General features: G+C 43.7%; 1 protein-coding gene across 4 annotated transcripts in view; it reads right to left on the reverse strand.

Annotated features, from left to right (window-relative positions):
• The window catches only part of LOC105938790 (multiple epidermal growth factor-like domains protein 11), a 142,722-nt gene that overhangs the window by 44,317 nt on the left and 72,553 nt on the right, over positions 1-25,852 (reverse strand). For all 4 annotated transcript variants that reach the window (XM_036135830.1, XM_036135833.1, XM_036135832.1 and 1 more), the window contains exons 6-8: positions 3,965-4,211; positions 3,580-3,700; positions 2,303-2,439 (exon numbers count right to left, since the gene is read on the reverse strand). In XM_036135830.1, coding sequence (XP_035991723.1) covers positions 2,303-2,439; positions 3,580-3,700; positions 3,965-4,211 — 505 coding nt within the window. The remainder of the gene's footprint in view (positions 1-2,302; positions 2,440-3,579; positions 3,701-3,964; positions 4,212-25,852) is intronic.

The following is a 25,852-nucleotide window of genomic DNA, read 5'->3' on the forward strand; positions in this document are numbered from 1 at the left end:
GATAATCAGTTAATGTTGTAATTCAACAGAAACAAGACGAGGACTTCCTGCAGGACTCTGAGTCCTGCAGCCAAACGGGAGGAATCCTTCTGTTTTCCTCCAGGTCGGCTGATGAACACGCTTCAACATGATCCTGCAAGGGGATCAGCTGTAATTCGTCTTCCTTTGCAGCAACAGAACCGTCAGAACATCCGGACCACCTGTTAGTTTAAAGCTGGAGAGCTGTACCGTTTAATTCTGGCACCTTGTTGTCAGCTCATGCAGAAACTCATCAGCGCAGTGGTTGACCCGTCACTCCTGTCTAAGTTCTGCTGCCCATAAAAGGAGCAAATATTTGTTAAATGGTGCAAAGAAACGTCAGACAGCAGCTGATCTTGTGTTTTTTGCTCCTTTTTTCTTACTGCTGATGAATCCTCCAGTTTGGAGGCTAACCTTGATGTTCAGCATCTCAGAGATGGACCAGAAGGTCCAGGCAGCTGGTGGACTATGTGTCATCGTGTGGCAACAATCCTCTCATGCTGAATGTGAATAAAACATGGGAGACGATTGCAGGTTTCAGGAGAAACAGGAACAGGTTCAACACTATTTCCACTGTGGCAGAAGAAGAGGAGAAGCTGACAGAGCAGACTGGACCTCCTGAGGAAACTCCGGTCCTTCAGAGGCTGCAGTAAAGTTCTGCAGATCTTCTCTCAGTCTATGGAGAGCATGAGCTCCTCTGCCATCATCTGTTGGGGCAGCAGCACCAGAGACTTTAAAAAGCTCAACAAGTGGATACAAAAGGCTGGTTCTGTTCTGGGGACTCCTCTAGAACCTCTGGAGAAGGATTCTTCATCAAGTGAAGAACATCTGAGCCTCCTCTTCATCAGACTGTTCAACAGTCAGAGGTTCTCCAGAACTGCTGCAGTACGGACCTCTACAGGAGAACCTTCCTGCATCTACAACGACCCGTTAAGATAGTATGAGTTACAACATTTAATTGTCTTTTAGGATTCAAAAATATTTTTAATTGAAATATTTAAATTTAAGACTGAATGTTCATTGCAGTTTCTCTTCATTTGAAACATTAATTTACTAATTTCAGCTAAAAAAAAAAAATCACAAATACCAATAATATGAATTCCTTCTGTTATCATAAAATAAAAAGTAACATCCTGAATAGTTGAATGGATCTAACAACAAATATTAAGAGCCGGTTTAAAATGCAAAGAGTTCTCCTTCAAACAGTCATTTATTATTGGGAGACAGATTAATGAGGCTCCAGTTCGGCACTAAAACCAGAGCGATATCATCCCCACTCCATTTTTCTCTGAGCGACGCCAGCTGCTGCATCTCAGGAGGTCAACAGGCTCGGCGTTAAACCGAGACCCCGAGCGTTGCTCAAGGTTAAAAGCTCACAGAGTATCTGTTCTGGTGGTAAAGAGAAGGAGTGGAGTCCTGGAGCCGAGTCCTGCCTGCTGCATTCTTCACACGTCCACCAGCTGAAACCATTAAGAAATAGACAAATCACTCAATTAAACTGGCTCGCCGAGGACTTCTGTTCGCCGTCACGTTTAAATCATGCCGACTTCCTCGGGACTCTTATCTCGGCTAATTCCATTAGAACGTGGACCGAGAGGAGGAGAAGTCAATCTGGGGATTATTCCATGTAGGCTAATTCACCTGTCTGGAGCCTGAATGGATGGAGGTAATTTGGCTCGATTGAGAATAACGTCCAGGGAGGTCAGAGGAAGCAGGAGACCGGCGGGTGGAAGGGTTACAGGAAGGTTAGGACGCGGCGAGAGGTGAAGAAGGTGGTTCCGGTTCCTGATATCCGACCATGCATGTATAGAAAGCTCTACCTGTTACAGCCGCTGAATACACGCAGAACCTTTTTGTCCAATTTTCATGAAAACAAAAAGCAAAAACCTGCAGCAAAGTCGGAGGAGAACAGAACAGTGAGCCTGGACGGAGAACCAGGCAGTCACATGGGGAGGTACCAAGCATGGTACCGAGCAGAAGAACCCAGCGGGGAACAATGAGAACCAGTGAGGAAGGGTTGGACGAAGCTGAACTTAGACACCTCCACCCAAAGAAAAGTGTCTGAACTGAACTGAGACTAAATCCAACAGCATTAAAGAACAGAAGACAAGAATAAACCAAGAAACTAAACACAAGACCTTAAATGGCACAAATGAACACATATATGCGTCAAATACAGCAATACCCCTAAGAAAACAACAAGAAAATGGTAAAAACATGATGAGAAAAGCCAAAACACCCCGCGAACGTGACGATGTGTGCATGAAACCCAGATTCATCTCACCTTTCTCCGATGTAGCCGGCCGTGCACTGACACTGACCGCTGATGTGGTCACACAGCCCGCCGTTGCGACATGTGCACTCCTCGGAGCAGTTGATGCCGAACCATCCGAACGGGCACGGCTGGGCGCACACCGGACCCTGATGGGAGGGTTGAGACAGATCAGACACGGGCAGACATACCAACAGCCCCACTGTCCACCCCAGTCCAGCTTTAATCTACATTTAAAGGGAAAAATGATCAGAACTGGTTGAAATGTTAAATTCTAGTAGGTCCAACCCACAATGATCAGCACCAAAGGACATTTCACCAAATGGCACCAACTGTTATGCTCCCCTGATCCAGCAGCATGTAGAATCTGCTGGACTTTGACTAGGCCATTTTAACACCTTGATTCTTTTTGTTTTCAGCCATTCTGTCGTAGATCTGCTGCTGTGTTTGGATCACGGTTCTGTTGATGACCCAGAATGGACCCGGTTCCAGCTGTTAGACAGATGGACTCCAGAATACTGCAGCATGCAGAGGAGATCGTGGTCCACTCAGCGACTACAGGATGCAAGGATTGTGGCAGCAAAACAAGAAGAAGAAAAAAGCCCAAACCAGCATCCCTCCTCCACCGAGATTTAGAGTTAGTAATAAAGTATTTGTTCTGATCTTGTGGGTTGGGTTCTTCCATCATGGTTCCTCCATCATGGTTCCTCCATCATGGTTCTGTCCATAATGGTCCATCATCTCTGGTCTCCTGGTTCTTCCTCCAGGAGCAGCTCTTCCTGCTGCAATCTTGGTTCTGGACAGAAGAGGCTTTCTCCTTCAACCCTTCCTGCAGACTCTGAGGTGGAGCTCCTGCTTTCTGCTCATTTCTCTGAGCTTCCTGCTCTGACCTTGGGCTGAAGCTGCTGAGATGTTCTCCTCCTGGAATCATCTTCCTCTCTGCAGGATGAAGGACTCAGATGGTCTGGAGATGAGCTCTGACCCCTTCCCAGGTTGATGGGCAGCAGCAGTGGCTGCTCTGAGGTTATTGCTGACGTCTTTCCCTTCTGGCATTCTGTTATTATGTCCTTGGTAAGCAAAGATTGAGCCTCTGCATCTAAGTTAGGTTTTACAGTCAATAAAAACTAATTGCTGAGCTTAAATAACATTTACAGAACACATTCATAGATTTTTAAAATTACAACATAACTAATAAATTATTTTCTGTGTGAGTTTAAAGTAATCTAAACTTGATCAGCGGTTGAAACCAAGTCAGACACATTCACACATGAATATCTGGCGGGTCGTACCATCCAGCCGGGGGGGCAGGCGCACTCTCCGGTGACATGATGGCACGTTCCTCCATTCTGGCAGGGGCAGCGCTGCTCGCACAAGGAGCCGTGTTTACCTGGAGGACAAGGCTCCTCACAGCTGCAGGAGACAAATAGAAAAATCTTCATCTGCAGGAGAGCAGCAGTGAAAAATGGTTCGTTCTGGAAATGAGAATTAAATGATGGAGACGTTATCCGCCCAGAGAAAAGTCTTAAACAAGCTAAGAAACATTTTCAGCATATTTTAGCTACATCAGACAGCAGTAGAAAACTATTTTTACCTCATCATCTCCCTTATTTATTTAAAAAAATAGACTAAATCCCTTTCCACGTCTTTATTTTGCCTTCACTGGGATGTACTCACAAGGCGCCGGTGTATCCGGGCGCGCAGAGGCACTCTCCGGTCTGGTGATGGCAGGTGGCGCCGTTCAGGCACTGGCACTCCTGCATGCAGTCTTTGCCGTACAGGTTGGGGTCGCAGTGTTCCTCGCAGCGCCAGCCCTGGTAGCCGTCGGTGCAGACGCAGGCTCCTGTTATCGGGTTGCATTTGGCGCCGTTGCGGCACTGGCAGCGGTTGGTGCAGTGGGGGCCCCAGAAGTCGCTCTCACAGCCTGAAAGAGGACCGAGGAGCTGCGAGTGAGTCAAAAACCACCAGAGAGGATCTCTGAGAAATGCAAACGCCAATTTATCTTTGCTTTATTTTTTTATTTAAACAAAAATCGAATTCAAATAGGACGTTAAAGGGATTCTTTTGATTAAGTTTGTCATGAAAAGGTCAAGAGGGTGAGAGGCGGGGTCCACCCTGGACTGGTCATCAGTCCATCACAGGACAGCAATCCCCTCTTACCCAGGGAACATTTACAGCAATTAACAGTTGAGTTTCAGGCTGTGGGAGGAGTTCCCAGAGAGAAGCAACGCACGCACAGTGAGGACATGCCAAGTCCATGCAGAAAGACCTTAGGCTGGGATTTAAACCCACAACCTTCTAGCTTCAAAGTGACAGTGCTGCAACCATTCATTCATTCATTCATTTGAGCAAACCTTTCCTTTCAATGAGATGTTGTTGCAAAAATGTTGTAAGCAGGTTACAGCAGAGATGAAGACAGAATGGTGGAAACTGCAGTTCAACACAACTTTGTGGACAAAACGTCAAACTTTTCAACCACAACAAGATTTCTCTACACACAAACAGCCTTAAATTCTCTCATGGGTTTAAGGACTAAACTATTATTTCCTTACAGGTGAGCTAACAAAAGTCGGCTTTAACATTGATATATACATTTTACCATTTAACATAATCAAATATAGATTTATTAACATTACATTTTATCACCATTATGAAACCCCCCTCTGTTCCCACAGCCGCTCCCAGGACATTTAACTGGTGGCCGGACCCCCGGGGGACGCAGGTGAGTAATATTCTCTACACTCACCTTTACCTGTAGAGTTTACATACATGTGCCTAAGTTTTACCCCACAGTACGCATCACTTGATCCCAGTAACAACTCTTTCTCCTCTCCAGCAGCCAGCACACCTCCTAATGATGAGCATCTGTGGGCCTGGAACAAAAGGCTAACTGCAAGTTATTAAAATGCTCAATAAATATCCGATCAGTTATTAAAATATCTGTGCAGATGTTTATTGATGGTCAAATCTATGCTTAAAGTGCATGGCTGAATAAAGGGCTTGTTGAAGTGCTTTAATAAAGTGCCAAGGTTGTCATAAAGTGCATAAAGTATAAATTACCACAGTAAAAGTAACCAAGACTCCTTCGTTAAATGCGCTAAAAGGCTTCAGATTCTGGGTTTTTAAGAACTTCAGAACAGAAACAAATTCAGAAATCTGTGAAATATAAATGATATAATTTAGATTTTTCATTAATTTTATTTATTTGTATGTCAGATAAACTCAGACTTTTAGCTGGAAACAAAACCTGTTCTGGTCGTTCCAGTAAAAGGAATAAAAGAAGCAGCTAAATTAATTTAATTCAGGTGTTCTAATGTTTCTTCTTCCTGATAACATGAAGACGTCCTCTGCAGGTCTGAGTTATTTCACCCAGTTTTCTAATCAAGCTGAGCTCAGTTTAAACAGCTGACACACATTCTTTGCCAACAGCAAAAAGAGAATATTAACTTAACAATATTAATTATTACAGCTGATTTCTGAGGAATACAAACTGATTTTCATGTCATGAAGAAAGAGGCTAAAAGCAAACTGCATGCAGACGGTGAAAAAAATCTTTTTCTCTGCTGATTGATCTTTTACAGCTCTTCAGGATCATCATGAGTCCACAAGGAGAAATATTTCCACGCAGGTCTGACGGGTTCTCCTCCCAGTCAAAGGAGGTCCTCTCCTCCAAGCTCCTTGTGAAGGCTCCAAATGTCACCGTGGCTCAGGTCCTTCACCAAGACCAACCAAATCAACACTCCATGCTGCAGATGAAGCTGGAATCGATCCATCCTTACTTCTTCTACATTTTTATGTAGCAGTCATCCAGGACAGGAGGACCCTAAATGCTTCAGCAGAAGGCAAGGGGACTTCTTCTGTGGTTTCTTGAAGATGTTTCCCGTCTCACTGAACAGACTCCTTCAGTTCTGAACATGGCTGGAAGTAACAGGATTATCAGTTGTTGCTAGAACAGTCCTACTAACTGGGCCTACAGGAACCTGGTCCATCTCCTGCTCCATCTCACCAGCAGCCCTCCTTCATTTAGCAGACAAGCCTGACCTACAGGACCGGACTCTCATCCTGGCTGTGAACCAGGTATCAACCCTGAAGATCTCAATCTGGAGCAGAGACCAGGAGTACGGCTGGTTGAGAACGATCCTGACTTTCTTCCAAGGAAGTGGAGACATTTAGTCCGCTGACAGGCTGTTACAGCATCACCAGCGTCCCCTGCTATAAACGCTCTGGGCGACACAGTCGGAAATCTTCTCCAGAGCCACAAAACCAACAATGGAGCCGCTCAGCAGCTCTGTAAAGGGAAAGTTCTGGTCCGCTGGTCCCTGACCAGAAGCAAAGCCGACCGCTGGTCCTGGATCTGCTGGTTTGAGGACTGGTGGAGGCCTCTGCTCCGACACCATAAGCCGCTAACGCCGTTAACGGCCCTGAAGAGGACAGAGGAACCTGGTTCTATACCCAGAGAACGATGCGGGGGAACTGATGGATGCAAAAATCCTCCAGTTTAGGAAAATATGGCCCAAAAATCTACAATTCAAAGCCCTCTTTCTGTATTTTTTTGTTTTATATTGAGTTTTATATTGAGTATTTCTCATTCCAATGAAATGTGTCCTCTGCATCTAAGCCGTCCCTCATGGAGCACCGGGCGGCCTCTGGGGGGCATTCTGGGGCTGAGGGTCTTGCTCAGGGACCCAGTGGCAGTCTGTGGGATTCAAACGGTGGAACCTTTGGCCTTCCCAGGATGCAAGAGCGCTGCTGTGACCACTAGGCCACCATTCAAACTGAATAATCAGGATGATTAAAATCCAGTCAGCAGTTGCATCACAGCAGGATGAGCCTCACAAACGAGTTAAATGGCTCCCAGAGCTCTCTGGACCTGGTTGAGCTTTCTCACCACATTTCACTCAGACGTTTAAAAAAGACGAACGGCGTTCAGAGCGCCTCCGCCGTCTGAGTCTGACGTTCAGGTTTGAATTAGTCGCAGACTGAAGGAAACTGCAGAATCATTTGGGAGAATTAAATGTGACCTCTGTCTGCTCAAACCCTCTGATTGTCTTCATCCTGGCTAGAAAAGAGGAGCCTGCTCTTCCTCAGATGAAGAGGAGGTTATTTCAGATTCGTCTGCTGTTTGGGACGCGTGTTTAACGTTAAAGCTGCATTCCCAGCCGGGCTGTGCAGCAAATCTGTGCAGGACGGATCGCTGGTCACAGCTGCAGCAAAAACAGACGTCCAGCAGGCAGCTTTGGTGGATCTGCATCAGATCTTCCACAACACAACGCCTCGAAATCAAACCTGCTTCACTCAGTAACACCCTGACCCCGCAGAGAAGACGAAAGCAGGATTTAAACTTTTACAGATAAATCCAGCAGGAGAAACATCCAAAAACACCTTCATAACAAACGCTTGCTTGGAGGAGGCGATCTGACTGATACCAGCCTGCACTGCTGCTGCTTCATTCATAAAACACTCACTGTAATCTGGTGTTAGCCTGATGATGGGATGTTCTTCAGGAGAAATCTGCTCCTGCTCCTTTCTCACACCGATTATTCCTGAAAATGTACAATAAGTTGACGAATCGTGGATATATTCCAGAACCTGATGGGAAACTAATGGGATGGAACAAACATATTATTGTGTTTTATCTGAGAAAGGAACGCCGGGCCCTTCCATGTTTGATGTATGATTATGGGCTGAACTGAGGGGCTCTGGATGAACGGCCATTTGTTAAAAGGAAAACGTCGGTGCGACCAGCGGGACGATAAATGGCTGAAGTGATCCTGTTTTCCAGAGTCATGCGTGGCGGTTTCACAGATATTACAGCGTTGAATGTTTCATCAGGACTGTGGAGATCCGAGCAATGAGCAGACGAAGCATTTATCACATCAACATTATCCTCCTTCTCAATCTTTCTCTAATTTACTTCCTCCTGTCTGCCACTTCCCTCCTCCTTCTGTCTTTCTCTCCAAAACCCGGAGTCCTGCTCACTTCCCCTAACTAGTGAGCCAGCCCAGTCAGATCCTTTATCCTCACACCGCCTCAATTATTCAGCAGCAAAGAGTCCAAATCAAGTGACTAATGACTTTGATCAAGAGTAGCTCGCTGGCATTAAGGAGAACTTTCTGCACTAAATTAAGAGCAGCATAATAAGGGCTGGCAAAGGCCAACTGCTGCAGGAATATTTGGAGGTTTGTCCACAGCGGGCTCTCTCTCAGGGCCAATAATAAACTCACAAGTTATCGATTCCCCCTGATTTGTGATTGTCCAAAAGAGCAAAATGTCCAGAGACAGGCGGTCGTTGGTCCAGTCAGTTCAGACGGGCTCATCAGAACCATGTGTTTACAGTAAGAAATGGGACTACATCAGTATTTGGGCTCCAGGATGTAATAAAACGTGGCAGAAAGCAGTGAAGATGCACAGATAATTCAGCTGGAATCAGGCAGTTCATAGCTTGATCAGCCCAGACTGTGAACTCAAAAAACCGATATTTTATTTTGGTCAGTAAACACAGCTTTGCCCCATCAGGTTAAGCTGCAAAAACGCTTTTTAGTGCAGACGCTATAACTGAGCTTAAAGTTAAACGTTTCCAATATCAGGGAGGTGTTCAATGTGAAGTCAGACACATCAGGAAGGAAAGTAGGTAATGGCTGCCCCTCAAGTTCCAACAAGTCTTAACAAGTCCCCATCCCTACAAAGCCTTTAGGTCCTTACAAGTCTGCAAGTCCCCCTGGAGGAAGGACCAGGAGACCAGAGATGATGGACCATGGTGGACAGAACCACGATGGAGAGAACCATGATGGAGGAACCATGATGGACAGAACTATGATGGAGGAACTATTCTGTGACAGAACCATGGTGGATAGAACCATGATGGACAGAACCATGATGGAGGAACTATTTTGTGACAGAACCATGGTGGTGGAGGAGTGATGATTTGGATCTGTTTTACTCTAACAGGACCTGCAGTCACCAGGATCTCCTCTGCAGACCAAAGTATCCTCAAATATGAGTCCATCTGTCCAGCAGCTCAAGCTTAGTCCAATCTGGGTCATCAACAGAACCGTGATCCCAAACACAGCAGCAGATCTACATAAGAACCTCTGGGGGGAAAAAAGAAGAAAACCATCAAAGCGCTGTGATGGCCTAGTTAAAGTCCGGACCTGAACTCCTCAACTATGATGTGAGACACTGAACGGGTCTGACAGGAAATGACTACTGAGCGCCATCGCTGCTGCTACCTTCAGCTGTCCTGTTGGTTTCAGTAAACATGGCAGAAATGTAATAATTCTTTACCTGATGGATTCGCTGCAAGCTTGAAGGAAATAAAAGGCGCTTAGAAAGCTTGAAATCATGAGCACGTCCCCCTGATGGGTGGTCAGCATCCGAGGGCTTTAAAAATGACCCCCATTTATTCTACTGATGAAGGATTGTTTTTCTTTACAAAGAGCAGAGCGTCAGCCAATGAGAGCGAGCAGCAGCCCAGCTGACCGAGCAGCAATTACAGGTCATTACACCTCTGACTGATCAAGCTCAGGTGTACAGCGCACAGCGACACATTCACGTTTGAAGCAATTCCCATCACCCCTAAATCATTTATGACGCCATTTTCCGACTTGTGTTTAAATTGAGAGGCGATTCAGAAGCTGGAAGAAAAACAAAACCCAGTGGGAGAGAATGATTTATTTAAAAGGAGGAATAAAAGGAAAGGTGGCATGAAGAGGTATAATCGACTCAGCAGCATGAACCCCCGACAATTAAAGACTTAAAGGTTCACAGAAGGAGAAATGAACTCCTGAATGAGTCAGAGCAGCAGTTTGAGCCGAGTTCAGGTAAATCTGCCGGAGGCTACAACAAATCCGGGCTCAAAGCGGGTCAGAATGTTCTGCTTTTCCCGCAGACCTCTGTTCTGAAGAGGAAGGAGACTTTAACAGCCCAGCGAAGCAGCAGTGAGACGAAATGACGCGAGGATAGCTCAAGAAATTAAACTAGTTACAGAAAGTCTCCTCAGCGTTCAGAAACAAACTCTGCCAGTGATTCCTATTTAATGTGGTGGTCAGGATTATTTCACATAAAACTTTATTACTAACAGTGATTACCTCCCTGATAAGTGCTGCTGAACCATCGCTGGATGTATGTTCCAGTTCCCGTCCACGTCCGTACCACATGCTTCTCTTAATAATGATTATAGCTCTGCAGCACTTATACGAGTGGTTATGAAGGTTGCATCTGGCGTGGACTTAATGCAGTTTGCTGACGGATAAGGGAACAGCCCTGAGGAGGCTGCCTTCATGCATTTAATCAGTAAACTGCTGGAGAATGGTAAGAAGGACAGAACCTATATACCTCATTTCTACTCTTACAGCGACTCAAAGCAATTTCACATGATGGCTCTCATTCACCCATCTATATAAACACAGCTTGAGTTCCAGTGTGCAGCCCAAGGACACTTCAACATGTGATTGAACTCACAATCTTCAGATTAGTAGATGTTTTTCTTCCCAATGAGCAATCCAATCCAAACTTTTCCGTTCAGGTTCTGTTTGTAGCTTTTTCCTTCTGCTTTCAACACTATTCAACCAGATCCATGGGTGCTAACTTTAAATGACGTAAATCCTGCACAGATATGCTTCCTAAGGCGTACCACAGGGCTGTATGTTTAGATCCCATTCGTTAGACACTGTAGACGGTGACAAAAACTAAACAAAGGATTATTTCATTTTTGCTGTTTTATTTCATTTTAGCTTTCTCTCCAAACACGGGGTTCTGTTTACGGTCCAATATTTCTACTTCAGCCTCACCTGTCCGGAGAACTTTATTCCTGAAGTCAGTGAAGTGTGAGCAGAGCATTGATTAGACCAACAGTGAATAATGTTGTTCTGCAGTTTAAAAAAACATAAAGGTTTGGATTTACAGTTTAAGAGTATCACTGAAAGCTACAAATAAGAGAAAATCCTGACATGGTTGGTGGGTATTCTGTGTCAGGAACAGACTGTAGACGTTTAATACATTTTCAATCAATTGGTCACCAGTCTGCAGTTTAAACAACACAATAAATTATTAAAATATTTAAAGAGTGCAGTTTAAATCAACACGAAATTTCTCTCTCTGTAGTTCAGTGCCAATTTCAGGATGCGAAAACTACATTTCCCACATGCGTGGAGTTAACCCAGATACATCATGCAGGAGATCAGAACTGAGCACATTCAGAGCAGCTTGGAAACAAGTTTGTTTCTGGATGTAAACAAGTTCAAGAGCTGAAGGTTTCACTGATTTATCGGGAATCTGACAGACCTTTCATGCGCATGGAAGCCCTAATTATAAATTCTCCATATGAATCTGTCACATGTTCTGCAGCCGTTTTCTTCATTTACTTGATTTGTTCAAGCAGAATGAGTGAAATAAAAGCAGCTCTTTGCACATCCAAATACTCAGTCTCACTCAAGACTTTAGAAGAGTCAGAGCCTGGAGGAAAATCCAGTTTTTCAGCAATGTTACATTTTTTTTACTTCACTGAGCCACAATATCAACTTTTTAGAAAAGTTATTGCTCCAATTTTACCATTCTGAATTGTTATAGGTAATGTGCACAAAAGAATTGATGTGTCCAATAAATCGCTGCCGCACCTGCTTTAAATGTATTCCTCTAATCTTTCAACCATGAAATAAAATGAAATAAAAGCTTAAAGGTTTCAGATGCTTGGTGAATTAATGTTTCATTTATTTTAATGGACAGACATCCAAGAGCCGCCCTAAGAGGCCCCTGAGCTGAGGCTGAATAAGAAAACAGAGGAACCTGCTTAAAAACAAACAGATGAACAGAATATAAGTGCAAGATGAGCGGCTAGAAGGTGAGAAAATGTATTTTATGCTCAATATAAAACAAAAAAAATCAGTACCATTGCTGTTTATTGGCTCCTCTGGTGAAGATGTGCCTTAAATTAATTTAATCTTTTATCACATTAACATGAACGCACACTGAAAATTTTAATCCAGGCTTTAATTTGAGCTGCTTTGTTTATAGGGAAACACCCAACAGTGACAAAAACTAAATGTTTTAACCAAATTACTTGACGGCCCATTTACACTTTACTTGCAGAGGAAACCAGATTTCTTTTATTAAGTATCCTGGTTTTTCTAGGAGTTTATGTTGCATGATAAAGTTGCCAGGGCCTTTGGAAGAGTGAGTGGGATAGCAAGAGAGGTAGAAACATCTTCAAAGATCACTGTTGGAGAACTTCAGCAACGAGTGGCTCTCCAGGTTTCTATAAAGACAATCAGACTCTGTCTACATGCCAGCTTGTTATCTGGGAGCCATGTCAGGGAAATGCCTTTTCTGTCCAGCATCACAACCATAAACATACTGGGAATTTAACTGGACCAGGTCCAAATGAGACTGCAGGAAACCTCATCATATCCATTAAGTAAGAGGTAGGCTCTGTGGTCCTTTGGGCCTATTTAAGTGGTAGAAGATACACTCTACCCTCTGTTTCATGGCTCCAGCTGGTTAAAACTCTTTAATTAATGATCTGACCGTAGATATCAGACAGTTTCAGCCAGGAGCTGTGTTTTGAAGCCGTTTTCGTCTCACCTTTAGGACCCTGGGAAGACCCAGGACCCGCTGGAGGGACTAAATATCCCATTTGTGTCTCTGCTGTGTGTGTGTATATATATATATATATAATATAGTATAATTATTTTTTATTTTTATTATTTTTTATTTTATTTTAATGTTTTATTCTATTTTTATTAACCTACAATCTAGCAAACATGAACTCAGTATTTCTAAGTTTTGAAGAGTTATAGCCGTTTTTATTTCTTTTTATATTATATTGTTCACTGTAAAATCCTTCCTGTTGTGTTTTTAGGTAGACAATTTTAAGATCTGTCCAGGGACAACAGACTGGTGCATTTGCATGCTAACTGTCCCAGTCAAACAAATAAATAAAATAATAATAAAAATAAAAAATCTGGTTTGGGGGGATGTTGCTGGGGAGAGGGATGTGTGTGGATAAACTGAAGACGATGGATGGATTTTCTAAACAAGATAAACACAAATATGCCTTAATGTGATGTTCTCTTGTTTTTCTCATTTTGAAGAGTGGCTAAGAAAGATTTTTGTATAAAGTTTTATTTAACCGTAGAGAAACAGGAAGTGGTGGATAAAAGGTTTTTATAAACTGTGATAAACTTAAAAGAACGATATAAGTCACAATAAATATGTTTGCATTGCTTTTCCAGGAGCTGTCCGAGGTGCTGAATTTCCTGGTTTCCTGTTTCTGATGTAACAGAGCAGCAAATGCAGACCTTCCTTCAACAGTTCATTGAACCCATTTTCTGAATCTGAAAGTCCAGAACTAAAGGGACCTTTCTATTTTTTTCTTAAAAATTACCTGAAAGTTTCAGGAACTTTAAACAGAATGTGTGTTTTTAATATCATCTAGAGCTACTAGCTGACTACTTAAGACCAACAGTTTTTCAGAGATACTTTCCAAACCTGCAGAGCAAAAAGAAAGAAAACTATTCAGGTTTAAATAGACACTAAAACACCTCCTGCCATGGAGGACAGAGATTTCTGTGACACAGAGTGGAACCAAAGGTTCCTGGTGTGGAAAAGATGACGGAGAAAGTCTGCAGCTACGGTTTGTTAGAGGCTGATGGAATCAGAGAAAACTGAGACAAAAACTCTGCTGAAAGATCCAAGAAACAGGGATTAAGATTTAAGATCAGATGACAAAGTGGTTTCTCAGTCCAGAGCCGAGGCTCCCCTCTGAGCTGAAGATGGACGAGCGGCCGGATTGGAAAGGAGCGAGCTGGGAATTCCCTGCCAATAAAGGCAGGCAGAGGAAAGAGGATAGTGCTGAGTGGTGGAAAAACACAGAGCTGGCCGCCGACTGAGGCGTTAATTTCTCTGGGCTTGGTCCTGCGTTGCTGGGGACACCCTGCAAACCACAGCTTTATGGGAGTTTTTAATGGAAGAGCTGCATAAACAGGGACATGAAAGCTGACCATGTAATACAGGAGGGATAGATAATGTTGTAATCAAATGCAGAAAATCTTTACTCATCTCTGACCAGAGTTTTATTTTTTTTAAAGCTGTAGGACAATCTGAAAGTTTTATTAGTCTCTTTACTGCCTTTTCTGTCCCTAGGTCTGTACCTGCTGCCAGCACTAAGGAAGCTCTGCCCTGGTGGTTCTGTCTTGGGGTGTTATGGACTACTTCAGGTGTCCTGCAACCTTTCTGCTCTGCAGTTGAAGCTTTGACTTAAACGTTCTTAAGGATCCAGAAAACTGTTGTAGCTGAATTATTACAAGCAGCAGATAAGACTGTTTTATTCTCATACCTAAGAGTAAATTAGAATAACCTGACTGTCACATTTTTGGACAGTGGGATGAACCCGGCCTACCCAGAGAGAACCCATGCAGAACACCCACAGGCTGGGATTCAAACCCAGGACCTTCTTTGCTGCAAGGCAACCATGCCGCCAACCTCTCCACCATGCAGGCTGTGCCATAATGTGAAGTTCATTATCTTAACAGCAGTTTGGCAGTTCACCAGTGTGAAGCAGAAAGCTGATGTCGCAGTCTGCTGGTTCTGCTTTAGATGCTGTTGTACCATCGCTGCAGTTCAGCGGGTTCATGGAGAGGGTTGGTCCTGCCGTTGATGTGAAGAAGCAGCAGCTCTGCTCTGATCCAGGCTGCTGGCGCTCAGCTGAGAAGATTGTGTGGACGATGTGGTGATGGTGGTGCTCAGAGCAGAACCTCCACAGGAGAAACTGGCTCCGCTGCTCACATTGTGACTGCTTTGGTTATTCGATACAACCAGTCAAAGGGGTTTCTATGATTTTATTTAACTTTACAAAGCGTCCAGCCTCATTTCAGTGACCGATATCCTCTTACCAAAGTGTCTGAATGAAACATTAAGGAACATTAATGTCTGAGATGTTTTTCTCTACGCTCTCAGCAACATTTGCGTTAGTGGATAAAATGGTATTGTTCCTGCTGACTCATTGTTTTAAAGCTGATTTAAAAATCCGCACATAGTCTAAGTTGAACATCGGAGGTTTTGTTCTGGCTGCACTTTTCTTGCCATTGTTCAGAGGCTGCTCATGCACTATATCTTTTATTCTTGCAGTTATTGATTCATCACATGTCCTTTTAAAGCTTCCTGTTTGGTCCGAGCAGCACCATTAACGCTCCCCGGACGTCTTGTTCCTGGGCTTTAAAAGGCAGCTAGACATGTGGCGTATCTGCGCGTCTTTTATGTTCAGTGTTCTTCTTTCATCAGTATTCACGTATAATGAAGATATGGCGTCCTTTTTCTTTTAATGCACCTGTTTGCAGTTCTGACGTTCTGTTTAAGGGACCGACAGGAGAGGAATCAAACCTCTGCTCTGCCCTTTATTAATGTGATAAAAGCTGCATTTTGGTTTAGTTTTACTCCGATAAGACAAAGTGTAGAGTGTTTGCTCCTGTGTGCAACAGGCGCATCACCTGATCCAGAATATCTGCGCCCAAACTGCGCCCTGGTTGGCAGAAAACAAACATGATTACAAAAATGAAAAACACGAAATAATTTCTGAAATACACAGCCCTGTGGAGGTATTGACCCTCCTGGTAAAGCTGTGCAAATATCAATAGTAGGATAATTTTTATTGCAGCAGAAAAATCTCACTGATATTCAGAAAACTCAGCCATTCATGCAATCACAAACACAAATACACCTTCATGTTTTCTCTTAATGCATTGGCTCAAACAAGCACGTACAAAAACACAGGTAGATCAATAATGACATAATTAATTAAGGTGAGTTAGTTTTTCATCCATGGTAAACATTTTTAAGTTGATTAGAGTGTCTAGAAACTCTAAAACGTGTTTCCATGAGCAACTCAGTCGCCTCTGAGTCACTATTCAAAATAAGAAAGACAAGAGAACACGTCGTTCCAGTAATGCGGAAGCGTGTTCAGCCAGAAATGGCCGAACCTTGTCCAAACTACAGCCAGGGTAAAAACTGGCCGACAGGCTGGATGAGGAGCCACGTTCATCGTGGAGGTGAGAGTGAAAACATCTCCAAAGTTCTCTGCATCGGCCGTGCCAGAATCTTTTCATTGCTATAGCTTAGCAGTTGCTATATGACAGACTGGAGTCTGTCATATAGCAACTTCTCCATTTTCAAACTCACCGTTATCCTTTAAGTTTTCCGCTTTACTGATTTACGCTAACCTCCCTTACCTCTAAACAACAACAAAAAAAAGGTAAAAAAATTAGGGCTGGGCAACGATTAAAATATTTAATCGCGATTAATCGCCCTGATTAATCGCGATTAATCGCGATTAATCGCATTGTATTTACAAACTCCAAGAATGAATTCAAAAGTAGTGTAAAGAGCACTTTTATTTTAATGTTCTGCTGCCATATGAACAAAAGTGTTGTAGCATTTGTAGCACTTATTTTATACTGGATATTTTCAACCCATCTATTGAATTTAGTGCACTAGTTGATCTTTTCTTCATAAGAGAACAGCAAGCACTGCAGCCAAAATATGGCCTTTTTTGACCTGCTGTATATTAGCCAGTCCCTAAGCTTGATGTATCATGAAACTGTTGACCTTTTGAGTTTTGTGGTTTTTATTTTATTATTACAATTAAATAATAATAATAATAATAATAATGTTATGTTCAGTGTTTTTTCGCTAATCCACCTCTTATATATTTCAATCCTTATGTAATTTTGTCTGTGTTGTGTGCACCTGCCTGTTGCTTTAATCCTATAAATTTCCCCGTCGTGGGATAAAAAAAGGATTAGCTAATGTTATCTTATCTTAAATAACACTTTTTAATATATGTACTGGGTTCTTTCAAGGTCTTAATTACATGTTATGTGTGGGCTCCAGTAACATCCATCCATCCATCCATCCATCCATCCATCCATCCATCCATCCATCCATCCATCCATCCATCCATCCACTGATCTACCTGGATGTTCCCTGGAGGACTGAAACGCCTCAGTCAGAGACATCAGTCTGTGGGTCTGTCGGGGCAATGAGAGAAGTTTCGTCTCCTCTCTCCGTTTCTGGGGCTCGACGTTTTTATGTTTTTTCACTTGCTTAGATAAATTTGTTGTGTTTCCACTGAAATGAACCGGCTTTTTACAAAACATACAGCTTGATTTCATTTACGGTATTAAAATAAAGCCAAACGGTGCTACTTCCTCTGTTCATGTTTTTTTGCTGCTGCGGTCTCTCTCAGCTGTTTGTTTGTTAAGTTTGTGTGAGAGCTGAGTGGGCGGGCCAGGCTGAGCCTGCGTGCTGATTGGCTGGCGCCGCTGAGCCATGTACGAGAGGGGAGGGGGAGCGGGAGAGTGCTTCCGTGACAGCAGCGCGCCTGCTGACTGACACTGACTGAAAGCATGTGAGCAACATGCGTTAATGCGCGATAAAATAAATATCGCCGTTAATAGTCTAATGAATTAACGCGGAATTAACGCGTTAACTTGCCCAGCCCTAAAAAAAATATAAGGACTGCTCAACACAGTCATTAATTAAGTTAACTGATGACTGTGTGCCAGGAAAAGGCCGTTTCTGTCCTACCATCACAAACATCATTTGGAGCTTGTTCAGCTCTACTGGACCTGTGAGTTCTGGTCAGATGAGACTCAGAATGAGCTTCTGGGTAACAAACTCTGCCGATGGGTCTGCAGTGAAACTAAGGATGGAGATGGACAGTGTTCAGTGTGGGCCTGTTTCTCTTCCAAAGGTTTTATTTGAAACATCATTAGATTAAATGTAAGTAAATTAGGCTGATTTCTTCAGAGTGAGATTATGTTGCTTATAAAAAAATGTGAATTTATTTCAGGGTTCTTCTCTTTATGAACCCCTTCTCATCTTTTGTTGTTGCTACTTTCTCTCCTGATATTAACCAGCATTATGATCAGTCTAATTCAAAGATCAAACAAACCTTTATACGTTTAGCAAAAAAACATGTAAACAGCAGATGTATTAATGATTAGTTTCCATTCATTCATTCTGACCTTGTTTATAGAAATCTAAAACAGCTTTAACTGCAAACACATAAAACAGAGAAAACTTTAAGTTTTAAATGTACTATCTAGTCTTTTTACACAAACTGTCCCTTGCAGTTCAACGCTGTTGGCTTTAGAGAAAACGGACAAACTGAGGTAATTAGCCTGATGTTGTTTTGACATTGATTTTATAGTTTACATTTCCTCTTTCGTTAGTAGTTCATTTAGTGTATTTCTGCTTTTTGGTTGACCATTAAAGTAGTTTGTTTAATTATTACGAAATAATTTGATTGATTAATGAAGAAATTTACCTTTATTTAGGGATCAGCTTTAATTGATTATTTTATTTATTCTAAATAAATCTTCAGTCGTGGTGTATTTATTGGAGCTTAATATAACAACACATTTATACCCAGAATTGTCCGATTGTTAAACTTGTCTGTCGTTTTTTGAAAAACCAGCAGGACAAAGACTGAGACTAAAGTGGCTGTTGTTGCAGGCAGGGTATAGAAGAGGCTCCAAAGTAAAAACGAAAGCTGCACATCTTCATGAAACTCATGAACTGAAAGGCGAAAAGCTGGAGACTCGTCAAGTATTTGCAGCTACGCTCCACGTTACAGGAGGCCCTGCTGCTTACACGAGTGAAAGTATTTCCATCAGCTCGCTGTCAGACGGCGGCTGCACGCTCCCCTGACAAATGGGTAAACAATGCTTTATAACAGAAGCAACGGGGGGGACGTATTTTTCAGATGTGAGCCGTTTTCACCTCGGTGTGAGCTGATGAGAGCGACCGATTAAACCCTGCTGCTGCAGCTCCGCCTCAGCGCCCCGGCTGTAGGTAACCATGTCAAACACAGCTGAGTTATTAGGAGACAGATGACCCACATGCAAACAAGCGCGCTCCTGTTTAATTCACAGCCATTGATTTCCTATTTCCAATTAATAATTGTAATTAGAGGCAGCATATTTCAGGCTGGACGGGACGTGGGTCGATGAGGGGCCGAGCAGCCGTGGAGGACAGCCCAGATGGATGACACAGTTTTCCTGCTGCGAGGCCTGGAACGAAGTGTCAGTTTACTGTGACACCGACATGGCTCTGTGTGCGTGTGTGTGTGTGTGTGTGAGATGGAGAGTTTCCTTTTAATGAGGCCATTTTCATGTCCAGATAATAAGCAGAGAAGCTGGACGCCGCGTTAATCAACGGTCAAGTCTGCGGGCGAAATGCGTCCGAGCAGCAGCGAGTTCTCCGCTCCGAACAGTCCGCGTTGATTTCCAGCGCTAAATAATTGCCGTCATTAGCGCTCGTCAACAACTTTCCTGTGGAATGATGCATGAGATTAGACAAGCTTTCACTTGATCACTTAATGGTATCTCTCTGTGAGCGTGTGCGTGTGCCGGACTCGTTCGGGCCGGGGCCAGCGTGCTTTCTTCTTAGGTAATTGCATTTTAATGATCTCTTTTTATGCAAACTTGGGGCATAAATCTGAGATCAGGTCTAATGGCTGTTGGCATGTGGCCGTCCTCCCACCGACCCGCCCGTAAAATCTAAAAAGGTGAAGGCTGCACATCCGACACTTGATGGTGTCATCTTGCGCAGGTCAGAGGTGAAGAGCTCAGCAGAATGAGAATCACCCAGGAGAACCGGACAACACGACTGCGAGGCAGAGGCGAGTAGGAGTCCTCCGGTAGGAAAAGCTGGAAAGAAACACTAAATCCAGCATCATTTCTGGCACCGTCTCAATCGTAAAACATCTGAATAAAGAGACTTCTGGATCAAAAATGACTTAAAAACACAAGAAGGGCAAACCATTAGATCAAAAGATCTCCAGTTTGACACCATAAGAGTGACTAAAAACACAGAAGTAGTTCAAAATAAAGCTCCTCAAAGAAGGTTTGGAGGGGGTGTGCATATTTCTCCGTCTGCAGAGCAAGTGATCCTGAAAGCGTTGAAGGTGTCTGGAGGATGGAGCAGCTTAAGCTACTTCAGTCCTTTAAACGGCTGTGAATCAAGAACTGTCATTCATCAACTGCTGCCAGAACCGCATGTAGAAGGGCTTACAGAGAGTTTGGTTATAAAACTGCATGTGAAGGTCATATGGAGCGCTGGCAAATGCAGTATCTGACTTTTGACCAAACAAGCCATGAAGTACATTCAGAAATAATATATGTGGAGAAAAACTCGTCTATCACCCTGAAGACTACCTACAGAAAAGCATGGTGGCGGCAGCATCATGCTATGGAGTTTTCTTCAGCGGGGACAGGTGAGCTGCTCAGAGGCGATTGGTAACACAGCAAGTATTAAGTTTGCATTCGACTTAAACCCACACAGACATGCTTGCAGCAGCTGGTTGGAGCTTGTCAGCAGGCTGCCTCAGAGCAGAGCAGAAAAGTCTGGCGTCATCTGCATAGAGGTTTACTTTAGCTGCAGCATTTAGCCTAATAACAGAAATAGATCCTCCGGGATCTTTTTTTTAATCTTTAGAAAATTGGACACCTTTCCGTCTGCAGAAACACGCCATGATCTATCTGAAAAGTAACATCTGACCAAGCGTAACACTCCGTCACTCTGGCCAGCACCGTGGAGTCTCAGAACCAGCAGCTGGTGCTGCCAGCATGGCTGCTGTTGTAGTTCTGGGACCTGGTCTACAGCAAGGTAGATCTTATTTTAAGCCAAGCATGGCTCCTGTTAAGATTTAATTTCACATTCTGGGAGAGGAAGTTTGTATTATGGGGGATTATAATTGAAATCTGGGGGCGCTCCAAGCTTTAGCAGGATGAAGAAAGACTGCATCTCATATTTTAGGAGCGGCATTAGTCCCGAGCCTCCGATTAAAAAGCTGAGTTACAACCTCAGCAATAAAGCCAGTAGCAAGTTTCAAAAGACGTGGATTTAAATTCTCTGTGTCAGAAAATTGTTTGGGGTCAAAGAACTTGAGCGCTTAAATAAAAGCTGCTGCAAATTTTCTGAAAGCAGGTGGATCTGACAAAATAATTAAAATAAAACTAACCATGCCCACCTCAGTTTAGCTTTATTTCTTCTTCTTCTCTTTGGCTGAACTTTGCTTGGAGCTAAATCCAAAGGTAAGCTTTCAGTTCTTATTCTTGTTTCTAAGCATGTCCCTCTGATGGCTCCTCTTAGCTGCATGTCCTGAAGGACAGCTGCTCCATAAAAGGGTCAGTCAAGTGTCATCCTAATCCCACGGCTGGAGTGGGCTCTCAGTCAGTCTGGAAAGTGGACCGGCTTGGGGGGATCCTTATGGAATCAACAGAGCGGCTCTCACATGGCCCCGCTTTCAGAAAGGTCAAGACCGCTTGAAGTGTAAAATGACCGCAGGAGAAGAACACGAGGAAATAAAGAAAGCAGGGTGGCTGCCGTTTTTTTTCCGCTCTTCTTCTCCCAGCAAATGTAAAGTGGAGGAAGACAGCTGATGAATAATTCCTGGCCATTTTCAAAGTCAAAGTGAACTCAATGGAGAGGGGGGTGGGGAGGACTCCTCATTGTGGAGGCCACTTGAGCTGAAAGGCAGCGGCGGGCGATAAACAAGTTCGTTTGAAAATTAATCAGAGGGAAAGAAACGGAGAACCGGCGAGGAGTGGTGGACTCGTTAGATTCCTTAATGGCTTGTCCGTCATGAGGTTGGGCCAGCGTGGGCTCCCAGCAGAGGAAGGAAAATGGGTATTGGAAAGGTTTCTGAGGTGACGAGCCGGCCCATTCCTCCTCTTCCTCTCAGACACAGAAGATTGATGGGAAACGAAGGGAGAATGAAAAACTCTCTGTTTAGGGTGTAAAACGGCGGGTCTGAAATTGAGTCTGTTATCCCCATCAGTCGAGTCCATAAAAGACAAAACTAAACTTTTGGAAGAAACATCTGTGGCTTCACCATTAAACTGCAGCAGAGTCTGATTTAAAGGACAGCATGTCTGGTTTTCAGGAATCCTGAGAATGTTTGGTACTCCAACCATCCAGAGTTCATCGCAAGAAAACCAGTTTAAGTATCTTTTTCTTTAAGACAAAGTTAAAGATACGGTTCAGGGTTTATTTTTCCTTTGAACTAATTAAGTGTACTGACAATAAAACCTCAAAGCAAATGTTTCGGTGTTCTGTTGTTAAAGTCTGGACTTTGAAGTCTGCATGTAACGTAGTAATGCTGTGGCAGGATCTAAACCGGGTAGTTCCTGCTGGAGAACAGTCCAATGAGTCTGAAATAGAACAATTCTGCAAAGCAGATCTGGAATGTTTGCCTGCAGCCATACAGTTCTCAACCAAATACTATTAAAGGAGAAATTTAATTTAAAAAGTATGAAATAATTACAAATTTCGCCAAAATTAGAAACATTCTGTCCAGGAGTGATGCTGAAAAACTAGTCCATGCATTTGTTACTTCAAGGCTGGACTATTGTAATTCTTTACTATCAGGAAGTCCACAAAATGCAGTTCGAAGTCTTCAGCTGATTCAAAATGCTGCAACAAGAGTTCTGATGAAAATCAACAAGAGGGATCATATTTCTCCTGTTTTAGCTTGCCTTCATTGGCTTCCTGTTAAATCAAGAATAGAATTTAAATTTCTCCTTCTAACGTATAAAGCCCTTAATAATCAAACTCCATCATATATCAGAGCTCTGATTACCCCGTATGTTCCTAACAGAGCACTTCGCTCTCAGACTGCAGGTCTGCTGGTGGTTCCTAGAGTCTCTAAAAGTAGAATGGGAGGCAGATACTTTAGCTATCAGGCTCCTCTCCTGTGGAACCAACTCCCAGTTTTGGTCCGTGAGGCAGACACCCCGTCTACTTTTAAGACTAATCTTAAAACTTTCCTTTGTGACAAAGCTTCTAGTCAGAGTGGCTCATGTTACCCTGAGCTACCTCTATAGTTATGCTGCTATAGGCTTAGGCTGCTGGAGGACATCAGGGTCTATTTCTCTCTGCTGAGTTCTCCTACTGCTCTCCAATCTGCATTGTTTGTTGTTATTTCAGCTTTTAACTTTTTGTTCTCTGTCATTTTTCTCTTCATAGAAGGTACACCTGGTCTGGCGTTCTGTTAGCTGTGACATCATCAGGGGAGGCAGATCATCCTCTATTACCATCTAACATAGAAAGTACTCCTGGGTCAATGTGAGCTTCTGTGCTTTCTGTGTCTCTGCTCTGTCTTCTCTAACATAGAAAGTACTCCTGGGTCAATGTGAGCTTCTGTGCTTTCTGTGTCTCTGCTCTGTCTTCTCTAACATAGAAAGTACTCCTGGGTCAATGTGAGCTTCTGAGCTTTCTGTGTCTCTGCTCTGTCTTCTCTAAGCCCCAGTGGGTGGAGGCAGATGAGCGTTCACACTGAGCCTGGTTCTGGTTCTGCTGGAGGTTCTCCTCCCTGTTAAAGGGGAGTTTTCCTCTCCACTGTCGCTTCATGCATGCTCAGTATGAGGGATTGCTGCAAAGCCATCAACAATGCAGACGACTGTCCACTGTGGCTCTACGCTCTTTCAGGAGGAGTGAATGCTGCTTGGAGAGACTTGATGCAACCTGCTGGGTTTCCTTAGAGAGGAAACTTTCTCACCAACCTGGAGGATCTGATGGAAGCTGACTTTGGAAAGAGCCTTAAGATGACATGTGATGTTAATTGGAGCTATATAAATAAAACTGAATTGAATAAAGAGGAAGCATCAAGAACAATATGGATGCAGGCCCTCAAACTGCCAAATGTGATGTCATCAGAGGTTTGGAGGGTAGATTTTATGTTGATCACAAGATAATATCCAAATCTCTTTTTTTTCTTGATGATGGTCTGATGCTCTATGAGTGATAAACTTATCTACAGTGAGTTGGACTGATTTCACAGAAAAGTCGGGTTTGCAGCTTTAAAGCAACAAGCTGCCACAGTTGGACCTGGAGCCTGACGCTGCTTGCTGACCTCTGATTATCTCCTGGTTCTGTGGCGAGGTGGTGGTATCAGAGGTCGGTGCTGAGACAGATCTGAAGCCTCGGTAGGTTTCTGAGTCAGAACCGGCAGGAGCCTGAGGTCCAAACTCTAAAACTGAGGCGGTCCACAGAATCTCTGACCTTTCTGAAGACGCCTTACTCCAGCGAAAGAACAACGGAAATCATAAAAGCGATGAATGTTCCTCTCAATCATTTGTCAGAAATAGTGACCAAATGTCTCAGAAAAGATTCTGACATTTGGGCCAAACTGCATCTAAATCTGCAGCTCTGAAATCAAAGAAGATTTCTAAAAAGGAGCGAGACACTCTGACTTTCCTGACGGCAGGAAAAAGTGAGCAAAAAGTCAGTTTTTACACAAAACACCCTGAGTGACATTTCAGACTCCTGCTTCTCTCTGCTGTGATTGGGCTGCTGGCTGTAATTTAGCCGACCGGCAGGAAATGCTGAAGGATCATTTTTCTCAGAACCAGCAGGAAGAACCTAGCCCCCCAGCTGCTGCAGGCCGCCCGTCGTCGGAGACGGAGGCTGCAGCGAAGAGTTAGTGTCTCTCGGAGGCTGCGGTAAAATTTGATTAAAAAGTTTGTTAGTAAATTAATTTTGAGCGAACACGGGCGGCATGCTGATGCAGCTGTAGGCGTTAATTGGACTTGGCAGCAGGGTGAAGCCACTCGTCAGCTGGATGTGTGTGAGAGGTTGTGCCAGGGTGGAGCAGGACAACCAGGGTCCCCTTGGACCGTGTGTTTTATCAGTCACGACCCGAACAAAGTGGGAGGATGGACGTCCAGAGGAGCTGAAGCCTCCGGTAGAAACGAGGACAACTGGGACGGCGTGCAAACACACACAGAACCAACAGGAGAGAGACGTGTTCTGTGTCGTCTTGGTTTGATGCAGGGATGCTGTTCTAGTTCCCGGTCCATGCATTAAAGATCTGCATGCTGATAATGATAGTCAGGGAGATGCTAATGCTGCAGATGGTACTCCTCCACAGAAATGTGATGCAAAGCTGCACTAAATGACTCGCTGAACTCCGTCTGACGGGGCAGGGGTCCACTCTGTCACAAAGAGGCCCATTTTCTCCTGAATGGGGTTCAGGAAGGGACAGAACCCACAGGACGCTCCCGGTAATGGCCGCTGACTTCACCGTTTCACCCGGTCCGACACAGGCAACAGGTTTCAGCTCCTGATGGAGTTCCATGTTAATGAGGAACGTTAAAGAGACACGGAGGCAGGGTCCAGCTCCAGACCAACAACAGTGAATTAAAAAGGTCTTTGGATACAGACGGTACATTGGAGAGCGGGCTGAGCTCCTGCTTGTCTCACAGTTTGCTTCTTAACGAGAAAATTAAAGCTGCAAAACACGAGAGCTTCAGGTTTTAAAGAAAACCAGACCTCCCAGTTCTGAGAAGATAATTTTCCAGAGCGGGCTGGACAGAAGTTCTGCTTACACCTGATCCCTGATCGCTGTACATCACGCAGGTCTGTGATCTATGACAGAAACTATCAGGATCCATTTCTGCTAACGAAGCTCAAAGGCTTCGATTAAACTGGAAATAAAACAAAAAATCATATAAAGACCAAATGACAAACATGGGATGTCTTTCTGTCGCCTTAGCAACACATCAAGTTACC

The sequence above is a fragment of the Fundulus heteroclitus genome, chromosome 4 (genome assembly GCF_011125445.2).
Source record: "Fundulus heteroclitus isolate FHET01 chromosome 4, MU-UCD_Fhet_4.1, whole genome shotgun sequence".
In the NCBI taxonomy this organism is placed as follows: Eukaryota; Metazoa; Chordata; class Actinopteri; order Cyprinodontiformes; family Fundulidae; genus Fundulus; species Fundulus heteroclitus.